This window comes from Patiria miniata, unplaced genomic scaffold (assembly GCF_015706575.1).
Source record: "Patiria miniata isolate m_02_andy unplaced genomic scaffold, ASM1570657v1 HiC_scaffold_8, whole genome shotgun sequence".
In the NCBI taxonomy this organism is placed as follows: domain Eukaryota; kingdom Metazoa; phylum Echinodermata; class Asteroidea; order Valvatida; family Asterinidae; genus Patiria; species Patiria miniata.
Genome location: NW_024037075.1, coordinates 5,072,332 through 5,087,505, shown reverse-complemented (window position 1 = coordinate 5,087,505; position 15,174 = coordinate 5,072,332). Strand labels below are relative to the sequence as shown.

Below are 15,174 nucleotides of genomic sequence, written 5' to 3'. Positions count from 1 at the left end.
ACCCAAAAATGGAATTCCTTGAAACTTGCTGGAAAGATGCCCAAGGGACCATAGATCACATTCCAATTCCATTTGTAGAAAGATATGCTTTGCCAAAGAAAATTTGGACGAAAATATGGGGTAAAATCAGTCCAAAATATTAATTTATTTCTCACAAAATTGATGATTTTTACCCAAATCATTAAAATACTGCGTGTTTGAGTATTGATTAATGCTCCTCCGACTTCCTCAGGCATTTCTGCATTGTTTGGAGAAAAGTCAATTTTTAGCCAAATTTTGATGAAAATGTAAGGCTAACCCCTTGCATTTTTTTCAATTTTGACCAAAAATTGCAATTCTTTGAAACTTGCTAGAAAGATACATAAGAGACCCTTGAACACATTCCAATTCCATTTGTAGAAAGATATGCTTTTCCAAAGAAAATTTGGACGAAAATTTGCGGTAAAATCAGTCCAAAATATTAATTTAGTTCTCACAAAATCGATGGTTTTTGCCCAAATCCTCAAAATAATAGGTGTTTGAGTATTGATTAGTGCTCCTCTGACTTTCTAATGCATTTCTGTATTGTTTGGAGAAAAGTCCATTTTTGGCCAAATTTTGATAAATATGTAAGGCTTACCCCTTGCATTTTTTTTCAATTTTGACCCAAAAAAGGAATTCTTTGAAACTTGCTAGAAAGATACATAAGGGACCTTAGAACACATTCCAATTGCATTTGTAGAAAGATATGCTTTTCCAAAGAAAATTTGACAAAAATGTCAATTAATTTCTCACAAAATCGATGGTTTTTGCCCAAATCCTCAAAATAATAGGTGTTTGAGTATTGATAAGTGCTCCTCTGACTTCCTAATGCATTTCTGCATTGTTTGGAGAAAAGTCAATTTTTGGCAAAATTTTGATAAAAATGTAACCCCTTGCATTTTTTTTCAATTGTGACCCCAAATTGGAACTCCTTGAAACTTCCTAAAAAGATACATAAGGGACCCTAGAACACATTCCAATTGCATTTGTAGAAAGATATGCAAGAAAATTTGGACGAAAATATGGGGTAATATCAGTCAAAAATGTTAATTAATTTCTCACATAATCGATAGTTTTTGCCCAAATCTTCAAAATATGGGGTGTTTGAGTATTGATTAGTGCACCTCTGACTTTCTAATGCATTTCTGTATTGTTTGGAGAAAAGTCCATTTTTGGCCAAATTTTGATAAATATGTAAGGCTTACCCCTTGCATTTTTTTCAATTTTGACCCAAAAATGGAATTCTTTGAAACTTGCTAGAAAGATACATAAGGGACCCTAGAACACATTCCAATTGCATTTGTAGAAAGATATGCAAGAAAATTTGGACGAAAATATGGGGTAATATCAGTCAAAAATGTTAATTAATTTCTCACATAATCGATAGTTTTTGCCCAAATCTTCAAAATATGGGGTGTTTGAGTATTGATTAGTGCTCCTCTGACTTCCTAAGGCATTGTTGCATTGTTTGGAGAAAAGTAAATTTTTGGCAAAATTTTGATAAAAATGTAAGGGAAACCCCTAGTAATTTCAAGAATAATCCTGTAAAAATTATCTAAAGAACTCTCACCTTATACAAAGAATACCACAGTACAATATATTTATGCACTCCATCAAAAAATGCATATTTTAATGGTTAATGCGAGTATAAAAAGGTACATAATATGGAAACTATTTCTGCATTCTAAAAATGAAACGAACAAAAGTTGCAATATTACAGTATATAGTACATAGGAATAATATAATGTGATTTTAACCCCAAAAAGACGAGTTGACAGGTAAACTGTTTCGTAAAATAATAAACGATAACACAAATGTAACTTAACTGTCATCAGTTGCATCAAAGCAAAAATAAGCTGAACTCGGTTTTTAACCTCCGACCTATGAAAACCCGCACTGCGCCCCCTATCAACCAAGCTATCCAACCCTATCTCCAGCAGTTTCCAAATCAGACTTGTAGTAGTCCACCGAACAGGCCAATCACGTATCAAGGATATATAAGGCCCCGCCCACTGCATACGTGACCACATACGTGCCCATATTATACAGCTCTATGGCCCATATGCAGATCAGTGACGTGCCCCTCTCTGGATGCGCGCCGTACGCACGTGCATGCGTGTTGGACTTCAGTACGCGCAAGCTGGACATTTCTCACGGTTGTGATTGGTCAAAATATCATGGGGGTGGGGCTTGATGGACGGTGACTGTCACAGATCATTTGAATAGCTAGAGACTCGACTTTCACACAGTGCATTTTTGTAGCGTAGCCATGGATCTGCATTAGTAAGGAACCGGAAGTTAACGCAACTCGAGCGTTTTATCCAATGGGCGCTAGTAAATCAGTGGGGCGCGCGCGTGTATAACTTTTTATAACCAACGACCCGGATAGGGGCTGGACGACTTGTATTAATACTGTAATGGACTTGTGTTGTACCGTACTTTACTACATTCATCCTGAACAATGGTGCAACTGCCATTCAAACTCTACAAATAAAAGCGGGTGTTTTTTAACTGTTTTAAAAGGGTTGGAAAGCTTGTTCTGAATAGATCGATTTCATTTAGCGTCCATTTTTGTGGTGCGTTTTGTTATAAACAACGGATGCACAAGAGGTGTACTCAGTCATGCGTACCCCTGCTGGACAAAAGCACACACCCGAAAGACAGATGCAGCACAAACAATCTACATGTATAAATGTAACTATCAGGTCACACTTATGCAAATTATATTACCCGATGGGGCGTTGTCTGCCAACAAGTTTTCAAAACTTTGTATGATTTCCCCCTAACTTCACATGGAAACCAGCATTCAATTTCATTTGGAACATAAAAAATATCAACAGAGTACATGATGTAATGAAAAAAGTGTCAAACATCAGAAGAATGTACCGTAGAAATCTTTGAATCGTAACACTGGAACGTAACAGGCCTTGCTTCAACAACTCTCCAAATTCAATCTTCCTCCCCAAGCACTTGCACACAGCAAGCTAGCTAGACACAGCTTTGTGCCAACATTTTTGTTTAAAAAACACCTGTTAATTCATGTTAATCGTATACATATTTATATATATAATACAATGCATCGTTTAAAAAAAATTCCAGTACATTACATTAATTGTTTTGTTTTTTGTGAAATCACATCATTACAAAAATCTGTGTACGGAAGCACAAAGTGAATACGTATTTATCATTCAAATCTATGAAGTTAGTTTTCATTTTTTTTTATATTTATATAATTTTTTTCCGTTCATTTAAAGGCTTCAACATCCAAACAAAAAGGCATAGCAGATTTGTGAGCACTTGTTATGCGTGGAATGTGACAGATTTGTTGCATGTTCGTTTTGTAACTGGAAAGTTCCTATAACTTTTTTTTATGCAAAATTCTCTGTGAAAATTAATTGTTGATCTAAACAAAAACAAAAGTGTCATGTTCTTAAACAAGACACGGGTTTTTGAAAAATACTGTCCATGATCTGAACGATAATTGACATAAGCAGGCAGACAATTCAAGGCAACTCGCAACATAAACATAGTTGGCTGGCAAAATGTTATCCTAATTATGCAAATGAGGTGCATTAAATCATGAATATTTAATACATTTGATCAAAGTCTATGTATTATTCAACAGTTAAGTTTAACACTGTGTCCAATCTAATCCAGAAAAACACGTTCCCGTCAAATAACTAAAGTACACTGAATACAGTACATAACGTGAAAGATTTTTGTTGTTTACAAATAATATTTTACAGGTTTTTTTTACAATTTAACTAAACATAATCATGCAGTGAAGTTCTGTTAACAAAATCCCTTGTACAGAAACATTAGTAGTGAAATTAAGCAAGAAAAGTGCTGTATCTGAATGTCAGACGCACCCACAATGCATTGCGCTGCATCAACTGGCCAATCACGTAACGGCACAATCACATCCTTCATTTTCATTGGTTGATGGAAAAAATTCATAGTGGCGCCAACTTTTTGTGTGTGAACAAAATAATATACATTGTATGTGATCTTATTCAGGTTTGTGCAAATAGTGGAATTTGGTTTTTTTTCTAACCATGTTGAAAAACATGTCATGCTTTTCATTCCGAGAAATAAAACTGCGGTTCTAACCAGAACTCAACTTTTGTAAATGAATATTTGTCTAATATATTTAAATAAATACATATAAAGTGTAAAAAAAAAAGCAAAGCAAAGTTCTGTACAAACAATTTACAACCAAATCCTTAAACTGAGGTAAGAGTGAAGAAAATTGTGTGATTGAAATGCCAAATATGTCTTTCTTTTTTAATGACCTAAAACCCCCAAAACGAAACTTGTGTCAAATTTTAATCAAGACAGATGAAAGAATGTAATACTTGTTCACGTACCTTCAATTTCATTTTGAAGTTTCATTTCTATTAGATATTCCTGCTTCACTGCATATCCGCAGGATTCATTTGCTGTTTTTTTTATGAATATCAACGGCAGATAAGTTTCAAGATAAAGAGCCAAAAAGAAAATTAAAACAAGAGAACCACCAAAATAAATCTGAGGCTTGAAGTGGCCCATTGTCAGACTCATTTCGCATGTTTTTCGATGTTTTCAAAGGCTGTCTGATGGACCGAAATTTTGGCAAACATTTCAAGGCACGTAGTGGAATATACATCAGTACAAGATGTTTATGGTTGGACGAGACCAACTTACAAATTACACAAAATCATTTGTTATCTACAGGACTATACAGTATTCATGGAACAAACAATTTGAGCTGTACAAAAGATGTTTTTTGCTATGAATCCACAAGCAATAATTTTGCTGGCTAAAAATATTTGATTTTATCATAATTTGGCTTTGGAAATGGAACAAGAAACCTTGTCAACGCCTTTCCAAGCTGTTAATTCTTGGAACAATAACGGGAGCAAGTACTGAATATTTTTTTAGTACTGTGGTTAATTTCAATTTTTTTCATTGGCAGTACAAAACATGTTTGAGTTACATTTTTGGTTTGGTGCTTCGTGGCAGAAACAGGAATGACATGATAATCAACTTTAACCCAAAATCTTTTTTTGTAAAGATTTTTTTTTCAACTGAATTCAAATGCTTAAATATGCCTTTTTCTGATTTCACCCTAATGATGATATTTTTTTTAAACAAACATTTCTTACGCATTCTTCCAAACGGTAAAACAGAAAGACACATCAGGAAACAGTCATAACTCCGTTTAACAAATCGTGGTGAATATTTCTCCCGTACTTTACAGAATAGCATCCATGGCAACAATGAATGCATATAATAACACCACATTTTTTTGGTCCCGTTTTTGTACCGGAGTTTAGAATTAGCTCCGTGATCAGACGCGAGCTGCGTCGTAGCCCGCGTCGTGGTCCAGACCCGATTCGGAGTAGTGCATGCGGCGTTCCGACCGACTCTTGTGCTTCAGCGAACCGTAATCCTCCCGGTAGTCACGATCCCGGACGTGGTCGATACTCTGCGATGACGTCATGCGGGGCCGGCGTTCATGCTCCGGGTAGTGATTGGATGTGGGGCCGTTGGCGTACCCCTTGTGATTGGACGAGGAGGGAGGGGGATGGTGGTTGCTGTCGTAGTGATTGTCCTGGCGGTGACGGTCGTGGTCCGACTGGTAGCCGCTTTCCCTGGTGCCCCGGTTGTAGGTCTGGTTGGGGTCGCTGGGAGGTCGCCTGCGTGCTGGTCTACAGAGAGGTAAAAAGTGTACATCAACTTATGTATGCAAGAAATTCAAATGGAGGAAGCACTCCAATAAGGGGAATATGGACTATGTGGCACATGCTTTAAATAAACAGCGCCATCTTTTGACAGCTTATGGCAAAGAAGTAGTCAAGTCAAATAGCAGGTCAATCACAAGTCAAATCACAGTTTCAGTCATGACAAATGATAAAGGGATGCCTTTCTACAGTACATTTCAATAGCTTGTGAATTGAATTGACAATAGATTGTAATAGATTTTTTAAGACTTAATAACAACTCTGACGCAAAGTTACCCTATCTCACCTGCCCAGACTTCCATAGCCATACTTGTCCCCTGGGGGCGGGCTCCGATGCCGCTCCCGCCCGTCCCGTCTCCCGTCGTGCCAGCCATCTTCCCTCCGGTGATCCCTCCCATCACCGGTTCCCCGTTCCCGTTCCCCGCGGTGTCTGCGGTCCATTGTATCTCCGCGTCTGTCCTCGTGATGCCTGGCATCCCGCCTCGGGTCATCTCTGCGATCTCGTCTCGGCTCTGCGTTCCTCTCCTCCGACTTCTCCTCTTCCGATGACACTTTCTCATCCTTGTCTTTGGACTTACCATCTTTTGAATTACTCTTGTCTTTTTTCTTTGTGTCCTTTTCCTTTTCTTTCTCTTTCTTCTTTTCCTTATCACTTTTCCTTCTGGTCATCTTGGGTTCTTCCTTGTCCTTTTTATCGGTCTCCTTAGCCTTGGACTTGTCAGATTTCTTATCCTTGCTCGCCTTGTCGCTGTCTTTGCGTTTGAGAGTCTCTTTGCCCTTGGTAGCGTCGCTGTCTTTGCGACTCAGGGTTTCGCTCTCCTTGCGCTTGCGCTGGGCATCGCTGTTGTTGACTTTGTCAGGATCGTTGTGTTTCCTGGCAGTGTCCACCTCATGCCTGTCTTCCCTTCTGTCATCCCTTCTGTCCGCCTTTCTGCCATCGGGTCTGTCGCCGTGCCGGTCATCGCGATACCGATCCTCACGGTGTCGGTCGTTGCGATACCTGTCCTCTTGGTGTCGGTCGTCATAATAGCGATCATTTCGGGACCTGTTGTCGTCGTACCTCCGGTCACGCGGTCTGTCATCCTCTTGATACCTCTTGTCCCGAGGTTGGATCTCTTGATATCGCTCCTCGCGAGGTCGATCCTCCCGGTGTCTGTCATCTCGGTGTCTATGCTCACGTTCTTTCTTTCCATCCCGATACCAATCATCCCCGTTCCTGTCCTCCCGGGCATGATCCCGCTGTCTGTCCCCATCCACACTCTCATAGATTTTGTTTGGCGACCGCTTTGGCATATTACGGTCTGGCGGGTCCCGCCTTTCCACTGACGCATAAGGATGTTCATCCTGGACTTGTTTAACCCTTTCGCGTTCCAGAGTCTTCTCACCGCGCCTGTCTCTGGCAGACGGCTCAACGTTTTTGTCGGGGCGGGGTCTACGGGCGACAGAGGCATAGTGAGGTTCATTGTGGACGTCGGCTGTGGTGCGCGACTCCCGATTCCGGTCCTTGTCCGTGTTACCTCGCGGCTCATTACGAGACCGGGACTCCATGTAAGGAGGGACACTGTGTCGACCGTAGCGATGTCTGCTCTCGCCTTCGCCGTTGTCTCGCCTGTCTTCCTGTCTCTCATCCCGATTGCCGTGGGGATATTCGTCTCGTCTGTCGGGCCATCGGTTGTCGTCTTGGCTGTGGGACCCCCTGCGGTGGTTTCCCTCGCTCTGGCGTTCCCAGCGTTCCTGGTCATGGTTTCTGTATTCTGGGGCGTGTCTGCCCGTCACATCCCGGTGTGGAGAATGAGGTCCAGGACTCTGCAACAGCAAAAGGTATAGAGGCAAATTTCATATTTTGTTGCCTTCAAGAAAAAGTTCTGTGCATGAACAAGTGCTTCAGGTTTTCTTTCAAGAAACGTTACACTTGACGAAGGAGGAATGTGCAACAAGATTGGACACTTAAATAAGACAGGCTGGGGCTTGTGGTTCGGCTCAATCTTAGTGACTGTACAGCTCAATATGTAGACCTTGTTTATCTTTGATTTACATCTCATTCATATGACTTACTTCAGACAAAGACTTCAGGATTTAAAGACACAAAAGTAAATGACAGACAGTAAGTTACTGTGACTTGTAACTTTAACTCCACCTGACGACTTGAGGATTAATGCTTTGGACTTGACAGTGGAACCAGACTTGACCTTCAGTAACCAGAACCAGGACTCGGGGAGTGGTTACAGACACAAATGCAATTGAGAACCTTCTGATTCCCGACTTGCGACTTCAGACTTGGACCTAACGCTGAATCACGTAGGCTTCAGCTTGGACGAGTCGGGCTTGCAATTCATGACTCCAAATTCAGATGCTGCCTCAGAGAGGGTTAAAGGACACAAAAGTGATTACCTATCCTTGGAGTTTATGCTTAATCATCATAGACTTGCCTTTCAGGCTTAAGGACCCAAAATCTGCCTCAGAGAGGATTCCAGGGCGAAGATGTCCGAGAACACAATTAAAAAAACCCACCCTTGGGGACGTCGGGGAGCCGTCACCATACCCCTCATCCTTATCACCACCCCCTTCATCATCATCATCATCATCGTCTTCATCATCGTCACGGTAACGCCCCTGCCTCTCCCGATGGTCTCGTTGGTACCGCTGTCTCAGCTCCTGCATCCGCTCGGCCTTATGCCGCGCCTCCTCGCTCTCTTCCTTGTGACTTCTGACGCTCCGCTGCTCCCGGAGTTTGCGTACCTCCTCCTGGATGCGGGAGCTGTAAAGTGGGATGGACCAATTGAGAATTAATGACCAACTAGGAATGGACCAAATATGAACGGGTAAACACGAACTTTAGTCTCTTCGCTTCGCTTTCCTTGTGGCGTTGGAGGTTCTGCTGCTCACAGAGTTTGCGTACTTCTCCTTTTTTGCGAGAGCTGGAAAGTGGGATGGACCAATTGAGAATTAATGACCAACTAGGAATGGACCAAATATGAATGGGTAAATATCAACTTTTGTTATATTGTTTTGCCCTTCTGCTTCTGGCGTTTGAGGTTCTGCTTCTCCTGGAGTTTGCGTACTTCTTGGATGCAGGAGCTGGAAAATGGCATGGACCAAATGGGAATTGAATGGGCCAAGTAGGAATGGACCCAATTAGGAATTGACCCAATTACGAATATACCAATTATGAATGGGACATTTTGAACTTATGCTGTTCTTGAAGTGACGTTTACTGCTCGCAGACATTTCGCACCTCCTCTTGATTGCGGAGCTAGAAAGTGGGATGGATAAGCCACATGGTCTCACAACAACGGACACGTGTAAGTGTAAACAAGGAGTGACATCATAATGTCGCAGGTCTGTTAGAACAGAGCAGACTTTTCTCCCGAATGGGAGTTGATAAGCAGCCTTTTAGCAACTCTATAGCCAGAGAGAATGAAGTTCTTACTTTTGTTCCTCTTGTTGCTCTTTGTATTTCTCCATATCCTCTTTGGATTTGTCGGAGGACACTGACGTACTCCTGTCCCGTTCCTCCTCGCCTGGTTTGCCGTCCCGCTCCGGCCTGCGATGCTTGCCGAATCTACAGCGATGACACAAACATGAGAAACAGTTGGACTCTGTTTATTTGTGGTGTGCCTAATCCCACGTAAAGCACAGTCAGTTTACTAGTGCAGTACTCATCAAAACAGATTCCAACAAAATCTGGTGTTGGAGTTTGGCCGGTTGGGGATCGTTAGGGTTAATGGGATTACGGGGGCTAAGTCAGTAGGCTGGTCAACCAAAAACTTCTCATGACCCTGGTTCGATTCTAGCCAAGTTCACACTTTCGTTTTAGTTTTTATTTACTAAACTATGACAGCATTCTCCCGACTATACACATGTGTGTCAGTTCAAATGAAAGTCAACAGAATTTTTTTTTTTTTCGGTTTTTTTTTTCCACTTATTTTCACCTATTTTTGTGTGAAGTCTCCACCTTGTGCTTGGCAAATTTCCTAAAAACAATATTTCCTGAAAACAATAATAATAAAAATATTACACAAATTTGACTATATGATACCTGAACATGGATCCGAAGCCCTTGAAGCCACCAGATTTCCTTTTGTCTTTTTCCTTCTCTTTCTTGTTGTTCTTCTTGGAGCTGTTGGTTCGATTCATGATGACGGGGTCGTGGCTACTGACCGAGGAGTGGTCGTCGCGGGACGAGCGGTCATCCCTGACCGGCGCGTGGCCGTTCTCTTTCACTGTAATTGACAATCGCAAAGGACGGATGAATGAATGGTCACAATTTCATAAAGGTGCTGCAACAATTCCATTTTGGGGTTGCAAAAAGACGTGAATCCAATACGTTGACGTGAACATTTTTTTACCACTGTTAATTTTTTTAATTAATTTGAGTTGCTGAAATGCTTCAATACTTCTGACATTTCAACATTTTAACTTATTCCCCCCAAAAAATTACATTGTAATGGTGGTATTCAAAAATGTGGTATTAACAAAGCATTCAACTGAGTGGAGACGAAGGCGTTCTTTTATTTTGTTTTCCCTGTAACTTGTTGACTGGACTTTTAAACTGAGTTGTGATTTGGTTGTGACCACACTCGTGATGTAACTTGTTGCTCGTCATCGGATTTTTATGAATACTTGAACTGCGGTACCCGCTGCTACTACATGTACATAAGATTCAAACCAGCCAACCGATCCCGTTAGCTCGGTGGTCGAGTGGTAAGACGTCTGCACTAGGAAGCAGGAGGTCGTGGGTTTCGAGTCCCATCCAAGTGATTTTTTCCCAACTTTCACTAGGGAGGTAACACACTGAGTATACAGTGTTTTTACTTCGGTTAGGCCAAAAAAAAAAAACATTCGGTCTCTGGTCAGACCAAAGTTCCGGAATTGACGCGGCCACACGGCTTTTTTTTTTTTTTTTGCTTTTTTTTTTTTTCTTCAAGCTTGGATTGTACAGACAAGGTGGGTACTATTTTGCTTTTTTGGTGTCCTCATGTACATTGGTGTCCTCCATAATTTGCCTTGGTGCTTTCGATCATTTGCCTTGGTGCAATTTCCCATTTCTTGGTGCTCTTTGGTAAAAAAAAATTGAGGAGGTACGGAAATAGAGGGCGCTGTTGGAGCTACCGCGGAACATTTTGAAAAAAAAAAGAAGATTGACGTGCATGATTAAAATCGACGCGCGCGCTGACCAGAGACCGACTTATTTTTTTTTTTTGGCCTTAAGGGCAAAAACCTAATTTCGATTTACAGCAGCCCAACGCAATTTCATCTTTTTCATCTTCGACTACATCACTAGGTTTTAGCTGACTTAGCAGAGGACTATTTTTCAAGTAGTCATTCTATAAATTTGGGGTCCCGTTAGGGTGACATTTTCTAGTCCCTGTTACCACGTATAACTTCAAAACGACTTTTGATTTGTTGGGTAATAGTCTACAATTCAAAATCACCCTTGCAAGACAACTGCATTACAGAGTGCATCAGAATTATAAAACAGATAGATGTCAGGTGTCTTTTACCTGAATCCATGGAGGTAGAATTGACGGCACTCCCGTTGAGCGGCTGGTCGTACGACCGGTCCACCGCCGCCCGGAAGCTCTCATTGCAGCCGCGACCCCGCACGACCTTCGCCCTGGGTCGGGTCGGGCGGTCATCCCGGGTCGTAACCTCGGCGACGGCCGCCTGCAGGCTCTCCAGGGAGCTGTTCTTCTTCAGGCCTAGGGAGGGGCCGATGTCCCTGCGTTCGTCGGCAGTTACTGGAGAAAATCACATACAATCCGATTTTTTAAAACTTTGGAGTTGCCCTAATGAGCATCCATGAAAATGTATACAGAACATTTTCCCAATGAATTCCATTTTGTCTAATGGAAGCTCATCGGAACTATAGGGGAACTACATGTATGTGACAGAGGGGTGGTTACCCCTTCCCCCCCCCCCAAATGTCCCTATACCCTAGACACCCTACATTATTGCTACCTAGCACCCCCCCCCCCCCCCTCCCTACCTAGCACCATCCCCTAACATCCCCCCTAGATATCTCAAAAGAATTACTGAGATTCTGGTGACACAATGACCAACACAAAAGAGGGGGGGGGCCCTCTGTCACATATCTTGCTCAATATGACAGTCTTTGAGCAACGGGTCCCCGATATCACCGAGATTCAATCAGACAATTTGTGAGAAACTTCTTAGCAACTTTTCCTTGAATATTGTCGAGACTGCTCTTGTACTATAGAGTACAAATGGACATTAAGGCAACTGTACAGGTAAAGCAGGAGGTTGTGGGTTCGAGTCCCACCTGGGTGAGTTGATAAAAAAAAAAATTCTTGCAGACTCTCAGACAGAACTATACAGTGCTTCTCAAGAAATATATTGGGAAGACACTGACAGCTTTCATGAGCAGTTACAATGAGGCGGCAAAGCGCCCTCTAGTGTCACTACAGAAAGTGCAAACAGCAGCTTAAACCGTAATTAAGCTTCAAATGCTTAATAATTTAACAAGTTTGCTTTGGACAACAGCCAGCATGCATAATGGCTGTATAAAACCGATTTGGACAATTAGGAATGCAATTCTGCTCTGGTCTTAACCGTGCAGGGATCATCTCAGAGTCAGTAAATTTTTCAACAGTAAATGCCTGTACACTGTGTGTACAGCAGGTTCATAGGTCAATTATCGCTAAATCCATTATACAATATACATTATGCCATTTACTCCTGGCTCAAATAATCTCCCTTTTATTAATGGTCTGTATTATGACCATAATGGGTCACTTACGGTGTAAGGAGGGAGCCAGTTTGACTGGGGCACGATTAAACAAGGACAACTGCTAGCACTGGTCAATCAGGCATATTAGGAATTCTGAATTATTACATAGGATTAGGCCAAAAAAATAAAAATAGTCGGTCTCTGGTCAGACCGAGGTTCCGGAATTGATGGGCGACGCAGGGTTTTTTTTGTGGGTTTTTTTTGCTTTTTTTTTTTTCAAGCTTGAATTGTCCAGACAAGGTGGGTACTATTTCGCTTTTTTGTGTCCTCATTATACATTGGTGTCCTCCATAATTTGCCTTGGTGCCCTTTATCATTTGCCTTGGTGCAATTTCCCCATTCCTTGGTGCTCCTTGGAACAAAAATTTGAGGAGGCGCAGCAATAGAGGGCGCAGTTGTAGCTTCCGTGTTAATTTGAAGGGAAAAAAAGGTTGACGCGCATGATTAAAATCGACGTGTGCGCTGACCAGAGGCCAAAAAAAGTCGGTCTCTGGTCAGCGCGGGCATCGATTTTAATCATGCGCGTCGATCTTTTTTTTTTCCAAAATGTTCCGCGGTAGCTCCAACAGCGCCCTCTATTTCCGCATCTCCTCAATTTTTTTTTACCAAAGAGCACCAAGGAATGGGAAATTGCACCAAGGCAAATGATCGAAAGCACCAAGGCAAATTATGGAGGACACCAATGTACATGAGGACACCAAAAAAGCAAATAGTACCCCACCTTGTCTGTACAATCCAAGCTTGGAAAAAAAAAAAAAAGCAAAAAAAAAAAAAAAAGCCGCGTGGCCGCGTCAATTCCGGAACTTTGTTCTGACCAGAGACCGAATATTTATTTTTTTTTTGGCCTAGAGACCGAGTATTTATTTTTTTTGGCCTTAACTCTAAATTTTGTACTTTTTGGGAGGTGAATTTAATATATATTTTTGGGTGGCTGAGTGAGTTCGACCGACATGCAATCAAGTACAAAGGGAAGGTTATTTCGGCAGTACAAACCTACAATGGAGTAAAAAGTATCGAAAATTTTGTTTAATTTCAGGCATGCAACTGGGAATTTAGAAAAAAAACGCGGAAATTCCAAACCACACAAGACTTTGTACAGTGTTTTTTTTTTCAATTTGTAATGGCATTCATGAGAAGTAAAAAACAAGGAAATCAGCGGATCCGAGGAAAAGCTGCATGCCTGTAATTTCCAAAACTTTAAAAATTGTGAACTTACGACGGTGCATGGAAGACAGGTTAGCAGTGTCGGCTAGGTTGTCGGTGGAGCTGGATTTGACGAGGCTACCGGTACTGATTCCGATATCTGGGGAAACAACACAGACACAAACAAACAGACAAGCACAGAATTGGTTAATGATGAATGCATACGCGCATGCAGGTTACTCATGGTCAGGGGCCAATTTCATAGAGCTGCTTAAGCACAAAATTTGCTTAAGCACAAAAACGTCTTGCTTAATAAAATCATGTTACCGGCTAAAACTCCATGCGATTTGTTATGCTAAGTAAACAACAGCTAAATACCAGTCACAAGCAATGTACATCACATGGAGTTTTGGCAGGTAACCTAATTTTACTAAGCAATGTTTTTTCATGCTTAAGCAAGTTTTGTGCTTAAGCAGCTCTATGAAATTGGGCCCAGGCATGCAACTGTGAATTTAGAAAAAACGAGGGAACTCGGGAAACCACACGGAAATTTGCACAGTTTTTTTCAATTTGTAATGGCATTCATGAGGAGTAAAAAACAAGGAAATCAGCGGATCCGAGGAAAAGTTGCATGTCTGCATACATGTAGTAAAAATTGTGAGTGTCAAGATTAGTATTGTACATACATTGTATATTGTAAATATAAGATTTGAAGGTTTGCATGGTCAAGATACAAATGTACCAGTGCGATGGTCCACTGGTAACCAGTGCGATGGTCCACTGGTTACCAGTGCGATGGTCTACTGTTACCAGTGCGATGGTCCACTGGTAACCAGTGCGATGGTCCACTGGTAACCAGTGCGATGGTCCACTGGTAACCAGTGCGATGGTCCACTGGTTACCAGTGCGATGGTCCACTGGTTACCAGTGCGATGGTCCACTGGTAATCAGTGCGATGGTTCACTGGTAACCAGTGCGATGGTTCACTGGTAACCAGTGCGGTGGTCCACTGGTAACCAGTGCGATGGTCCACTGGTAACCAGTGCGATGGTCCACTGGTTACCAGTGCGATGGTCCACTGGTAACAAGTGCGATGGTCCACTGGTAACCAGTGCAATAGTTCACTGGTAACCAGTGCAATGGTTCACTGGTAACCACTGCGGTGGTCCACTGGTGACCAGTGCGATGGTCCACTGGTATCCAGTACGATGGTCCACTGGTAACCAGTGCGATGGTCCACTGGTAACCAGTGCGATGGTCCACTGGTAATCGGTGCGTAGTCTACTGCGCATGCTTATTTATCCTGTGCGTGAAACCTAGCGTGCGTGCTTGGTAAACAACAAAACTAGCGGCTGACACGTGATGTTGAATGGACCAGTGAGAACTCGGCTCTCGATCACGAATACTATGAATGCATGAGATACAGAGGGATCTCAATAGGTCATACATCAGGGACATTGGCTCAAATTTTGAGTTAAGCAGAGTTTTGAGTTATCCAATTGATTTTTTATTCAACAACAATTGATGGGAATCAGT

The 15,174-nt window shown here is 41.9% G+C and overlaps 1 protein-coding gene across 1 annotated transcript in view; it reads right to left on the bottom strand.

Annotated features, from left to right (window-relative positions):
• Nucleotides 1–1,621: 1,621 nt before the first annotated feature.
• Nucleotides 1,622–15,174, bottom strand: part of LOC119719682 (partitioning defective 3 homolog) — a 70,460-nt gene continuing 56,907 nt past the window's right edge. The window contains exons 17-23 of the mRNA XM_038189177.1: nucleotides 13,712–13,798; nucleotides 11,249–11,485; nucleotides 9,784–9,967; nucleotides 9,175–9,306; nucleotides 8,256–8,502; nucleotides 6,031–7,550; nucleotides 1,622–5,711 (exon numbers count right to left, since the gene is read on the bottom strand). Of these exons, the coding sequence (XP_038045105.1) occupies nucleotides 5,351–5,711; nucleotides 6,031–7,550; nucleotides 8,256–8,502; nucleotides 9,175–9,306; nucleotides 9,784–9,967; nucleotides 11,249–11,485; nucleotides 13,712–13,798 (2,768 nt within the window). The 3' untranslated portion in view covers nucleotides 1,622–5,350. The remainder of the gene's footprint in view (nucleotides 5,712–6,030; nucleotides 7,551–8,255; nucleotides 8,503–9,174; nucleotides 9,307–9,783; nucleotides 9,968–11,248; nucleotides 11,486–13,711; nucleotides 13,799–15,174) is intronic.